The 6,000-nt window shown below is 47.7% G+C and overlaps 1 protein-coding gene across 1 annotated transcript in view; it reads left to right on the forward strand.

Annotated features, from left to right (window-relative positions):
* Window positions 1-6,000, forward strand: part of PRPF4 (pre-mRNA splicing tri-snRNP complex factor PRPF4) — a 54,322-nt gene that overhangs the window by 42,915 nt on the left and 5,407 nt on the right. Inside the window, exons 10-11 of the mRNA XM_068248695.1 lie at window positions 3,030-3,119; window positions 3,213-3,335. Of these exons, the coding sequence (XP_068104796.1) occupies window positions 3,030-3,119; window positions 3,213-3,335 (213 nt within the window). The remainder of the gene's footprint in view (window positions 1-3,029; window positions 3,120-3,212; window positions 3,336-6,000) is intronic.

Below are 6,000 nucleotides of genomic sequence, written 5' to 3' on the forward strand. Positions count from 1 at the left end.
TGTAAGGGATGGAGGTGGCCACTAGACATTAAGGTTGAACCGCGACTTGGTCCCAGTTTTTAATTTTGGCCCCGTGTATTTGGCTTTGGAACACTTCGGATGACGATGGCTGTGGCCGTCTTGCCGCTGGAGGATGGGGGGCGGAGTTTCAGAGCTATAATGATTTACGGGCAGCGGTGAGAAAATGCCGTTGACACTTGCCGATCCGTGGGGGGGGGGGGGGTGTTAGAGCTTTGCATTAAAGAACAAGTAACCTAAGCAGGGTATGGAAGTTGCCATACTTGTTTCCTTTTAAACAATGCAGGTTGTTTGGCTGTCCTGCTGATCCTCTGATACTTTTAGTCACAGACCCTGAACAAGCATGCAGATCAGATGTTTGACTTAAAGTGGCCATTATTCAATTCTTCGGACGATCGATCAATCAGAAATGATCGTACAGGCCCATTAACGGAAGGATAGCTGCCAATCCAATTAGATCAGATTAATAGACAAGTATAGCATAGTAAAATACTCTTCCGGGTCCCTTGAGGTTTGCTGTAAACCAGGGGTCTCAAACTCGCGGCCCGCGGGCCATTTGCGGCCCGCGATACAATATTTTGTGGCCCCAGGGCCCCAGAGCTTGTAGGGGCCCCCAGTGGCTACAAGAGGAAAAAAAAAATTTTCAAATCGGCCTTATAGTTTTTGAGAAAATCGATTTTAAAGTTGCAAAGGAAAAAAATACACATTTAAAAACCCGCCGACTTTAATGGTTAATAGCAAATCCACCTTAAATGCTAGAAACCCTAAATTTGCAGGATATGTTAATGAGATCGTTAGGAATAAGAGGAAAAAACAATTTTTCAAAAAGACCTTATAGTTCTTGAGAAAATCGATTTTAAAGTTTCGAAGGAAAATAGTATACTTTTAAATGCGGTAAATGTCACTTTTAGTAGCAAGCCTAACGGTAGTGTAATTTTACATGTATCAAAAGAAAGAGCAATACATTTCCTGACAGAGTTTCCAGGGGGTCCATACGCAGCCGCAGCGCTTTGGCCAGGGATCGCTATACAGCCGTAATATGGCTGTATGAAGATTCCGGGCAATTTTTCCTATTTTCCCAATTTTTTTTTTTATGTTTAGAGTGGGCGGGCAGAGGCGGCGATCCGCCGCGATTGACGTCAGGAGGGGCAGAGCTGAAGCTGAAAGCTCTGCCCCTTCCAGGAAATGCCGGCGGATTGCCCCCGGGGCGATTTCTGGGCTCTGCAGCCCTCGTTTTGCGGCGGGGACACGTGAACTCCCTTATGCGGCCCAGCCTCATCCTGACTTTGCCTCCTGCGGCCCCCGGGTAAATTGAGTTTGAGACCCCTGCTGTAAACGGATTGTACTGTATGGCTCCCCCTGGCTGCTGGTGTACACACTGCAGCCCTCGTCACCCAGCACTGATAGTGGTAGAGACAGCCGTCAGGTCTGAGCAATCCGTATTCCCCGTGGTCTGAGCACACATCACAGAGGGAAGCAGCAGGAGGAGGGAGACGCTGTCACCCTGTAGGACACACACACACATAAACACACACACACATGTGAAGGCCACCATGACATGTAGCGTGTAACACAAGGGAGCGAAGTGCTGTGTAGTCCCTCGGGGGATCATTCACCACAACAACAGCTCAGCATAATTACACCTTCAGAGAGAAGAAGTTTACTACTTAACAAGAGGAAGCAAGAAAAACACTCTTCTGCGGCATAATCACTACCTCTAATTAGAGGAGCAGGATTATCTCATCCCATCCATCAGGCCTAATGCAGGAAAGGCTGACATAAGGACAGATCGCGGAGATCCACCTACAGTATTTCACTTAAAGGACCGTTATGGTGAATAAAATGTAGCCAGTTACAATCTGACAGAACTGACAGGTTTTAGGCCAATCAATCTCCTCATAGGGGATTCTCGGGGTTTTCTTTGTTTTCAACAGCATTTCCTGAACTCTGGAGCCATGGATGAGGTGACGCTACTTACATGTATGCACAGCGAGCAAAAGAGACATTGGAGGAGGAAGGGGGGGTATGGGGGGGGGGGGGGGCTGGAGGAGGATACAGGGGAACAGAAGGCGTCACATGGGGGTACAAAGCAGGGGACAGAACAGAAGACACGGGGACAGGAGGCGGAGGACTCATGAGGTACAAAGGGGGCACAATAATTGGGGGAGAACATTTTCAAGATGACCATAGACACAACAAGTTTAGTATATTGTTTCACAACAGCAGAGAAATATGTGCACCAAACACCAAGCTAAAGCCTTAGTTACATAGTTATTTGGGTTGAAAAAGGACGTACGTCCATCGAGTTCAACCTTTGCAAATCTGGCCTAATCGGCTTGATCACGGGGCATTGCTCATGCAAATTTGCATTTGCTTTCGCATGCCATAATATGCAGGGTTTAAAACTAATACAGCAAATCGATTGCCCTGCGGGGATTAATTCGCGCAGCTTTTACCACTATCCAGGGACGCCAGTGGGGAGGCTCCCCATTGTCCCCATCAACCAGGGAGCCGCAGGGCCCCGAGTTCTCTCACTGCTCGGGAACCCTGCAGCGCCCCGGAGGGGCAGGATGGGGGTGCAGGCGACCAAAAGCGTGGCCAGCGCCGGGAAGAGCCGCTCGCACCCGCCTCCCCAAAAAGTAGGCACCTACCTTACCATGTGTACATTACACTCTGCCATATGAGCACGTCATGGGAGCAACACATGAGAAAGGAGTGAAACATGGGCCACCCCAAGCTTGTAGGGCTCAGGGCGGCTCCCACGCAACACACCCTGGGGGAGAGGGGGGGGGGTGCTAGGGGAAGGACAGGCGCAGGCAGCTCACTCTAGGCCTATCTCACCTCCCAGAGAGAGCCATCCACCACCCGCCTCCAAAGAATAGTATATTGTTTCCCCTGGCTTTTGCTCTCTAAACCTGTGTGTCTTATAGTCAAGAGCGTCTTATAGTCCAAAAATATGGAAATGTATGGAAAATATATGTGTGTATATATTGTTTCTTTCTGTTTTGCAGCGATGAGCCAGTGGCGGACATTGAAGGTCACGCGATGAGGGTGGCGCGAGTGACGTGGCATCCGTCTGGGCGCTTCCTGGGAACCACATGGTGAGGCGCAGGGCATGCTAGACTGCGCAGTGTAGATAAATTGCAGTTAGAGCTCTTTACTGACTGATTTTTGTCCTCTTGCTGTTGCTATAGTTACGACCGGTCGTGGCGGTTGTGGGACTTGGAGGCGCAGGAGGAGATTCTGCACCAGGAGGGACACAGTAAAGGCGTCTATGATCTGGCGTTCCACACGGACGGCTCCCTGGCTGGTACCGGGTAAGCAGATGATCGTAGCGTGGCTGTGTGTGTCAGGGGGCCTCTGGGGAACCAGTCTGATATGACATAACTCGCCCCAGAGAGAAGGCCACACATTAACCTCTCCTCAGCTTACATCTGCTGCTTTTCAAGAACAAACTGTTCTGGTGAGCTACATTCCCCACATTGCATCCCCCAGACTTGTATTGTCACCCTGTACAGGTCCTTCTCAAACAATTAGCATATTGTGATAAAGTTCATTATTTTCTGTAATGTACTGATAAACATTAGACTTTCATATATTTTAGATTCATTACACACAGCTGAAGTAGTTCAAGCCTTTTATTGTTTTAATATTGATGATTTTGGCATACAGCTCATGAAAACCCAAAATTCCTATCTCAAAAAATTAGCATATTTCATCCGACCAATAAAAGAAAAGTGTTTTTAAAACAAAAAAAGTCAACCTTCAAATAATTATGTTCAGTTATGCACTCAATACTTGGTCGGGAATCCTTTTGCAGAAATGACTGCTTCAATGCGGCGTGGCATGGAGGCAATCAGCCTGTGGCACTGCTCAGGTGTTGTGGAGGCCCAGGATGCTTCGATAGCGGCCTTAAGCTCATCCAGAGTGTTGGGTCTTGAGTCTCTCAACTTTCTCTTCACAATATCCCACAGATTCTCAATGGGGTTCAGGTCAGGAGAGTTGGCAGGCCAATTGAGCACAGTAATACCATGGTCCGTAAACCATTTACCAGTGGTTTTGGCACTGTGAGCAGGTGCCAGGTCGTGCTGAAAAATGAAATCTTCATCTCCATAAAGCTTTTCTGCAGATGGAAGCATGAAATGCTCCAATATCTCCTGATAGCTAGCTGCATTGACCCTGCCCTTGATAAAACACAGTGGACCAACACCAGCAGCTGACATGGCACCCCAGACCATCCCTGACTGTGGGTACTTGACACTGGACTTCAGGCATTTTGGCATTTCCCTCTCCCCAGTCTTCCTCCAGACTCTGGCACCTTGATTTCCAAATGACATGTAAAAATTGCTCTCATCCGAAAAAAGTATTTTGGACCACTGAGCAAAAGTCCAGTGCTGCTTCTCTGTAGCCCAGGTCAGGCGCTTCTGCCGCGGTTTCTGATTCAAAAGTGGCTTGACCTGGGGAATGCGGCACCTGTAGCCCATTTCCTGTACACGGTGGCTCTGGATGTTTCTACTCCAGACTCAGTCCACTGCTTCCGCAGGTCCCCCAAGGTCTGGAATCGGTCCTTCTACACAATCTTCCTCAGGGTCCGGTCACCTCTTCTCGTAGTGCAGTGTTCTCTGCCACACTTTTTCCTTCCCACAGACTTCCCACTGAGGTGCCTTGATACAGCACTCTGGGAACAGCCTATTCGTTCAGAAATTTCTTTCTGTGTCTTACCCTCTTGCTTGAGGGTGTCAATAATGGCCTTCTGGACAGCAGTCAGGTCGGCAGTCCTACCCATGATTGCGGTTTTGAGTATTGAACCAGGCTGGGAGTTTTTAAAAGCCTCAGGAATCTTTTGCAGGTGTTTAGAGTTAATTCGTTGATTCAGATGATTAGGTTAATAGCTCGTTTAGAGAACCTTTTCATGATATGCTAATTTTTTTTATAGGAATTTTGGGTTTTCATGAGCTGTATGCCAAAATCATCAATATTAAAACAATAAAAGGCTTGAACTACTTCAGTTGTGTGTAATGAATCTAAATTATATGAAAGTCTAATGTTTATCAGTACATTACAGAAAATAATGAACTTTATCACAATATGCTAATTTTTTTAGAAGGACCTGTATAGTGATAACTACAGCGGCACAAGAAATGCATGACGGCGTTAAAGGATCAGTGTAGTCGCAATGCCCCATCACAGCTCACCAAAACATCTACTCTGCCTGGCAGTAGGGGGGAGGGGCTTTGCCAAATCTCAGCAATTCATTTCTGTAGTCATAATATGACAAGACGAGCCCTCTTGTCTGCTGCATAATGGGCAGGGGCATTGTGTTCAGAAGTTGTGTTCAGAGTCTTCTTTCTGTACTCTTAATCCCCCTTTCCACCGAGTGCACAGCTTGAGTTTGGCACCAGGTGGTGCTATTAGTAGGAAAACATGGGTAAGTTACATTAGCGCTGTTTTGCTAAGCACTACCCGGCACCCATCCTTACTTGAACGCTTTGCTCCTAGTGCCCAAACTCATCCCCCACCTAATGCCAAAAACTATGGAACTAACCCCTCCTAGTACCTAAAACCCCACACAAACAGCCCACCCGTGCCTAAAATTAACCCCACCAAGTGCCAATCGCCTACAATCGGCCACAACCTTTAATTTCAATGTAGTAAGCAGACAGCTACTACATGTTGGGCACTCAATTAACCCAGTTGTCTATTAGTTTCTGGCAATCCCCACGCCCACATAACCCAATCTGCTCACTCCCCCCACAGCTGAATTCCACGCTCTACACACACACACGTACACACACACACACACACACGTACACACACACACACACACGTACACACACACACGTACACACACACACGTACACACACACACGTACGTACGTACGTACGTACACACACACACGTACACACACACACACGTACACACACACACGTACACACACACACGTACACACACACACGTACACACACACACGTACACACACA

This window comes from Hyperolius riggenbachi, chromosome 8, assembly GCF_040937935.1.
Source record: "Hyperolius riggenbachi isolate aHypRig1 chromosome 8, aHypRig1.pri, whole genome shotgun sequence".
Classification (NCBI taxonomy): domain Eukaryota; kingdom Metazoa; phylum Chordata; class Amphibia; order Anura; family Hyperoliidae; genus Hyperolius; species Hyperolius riggenbachi.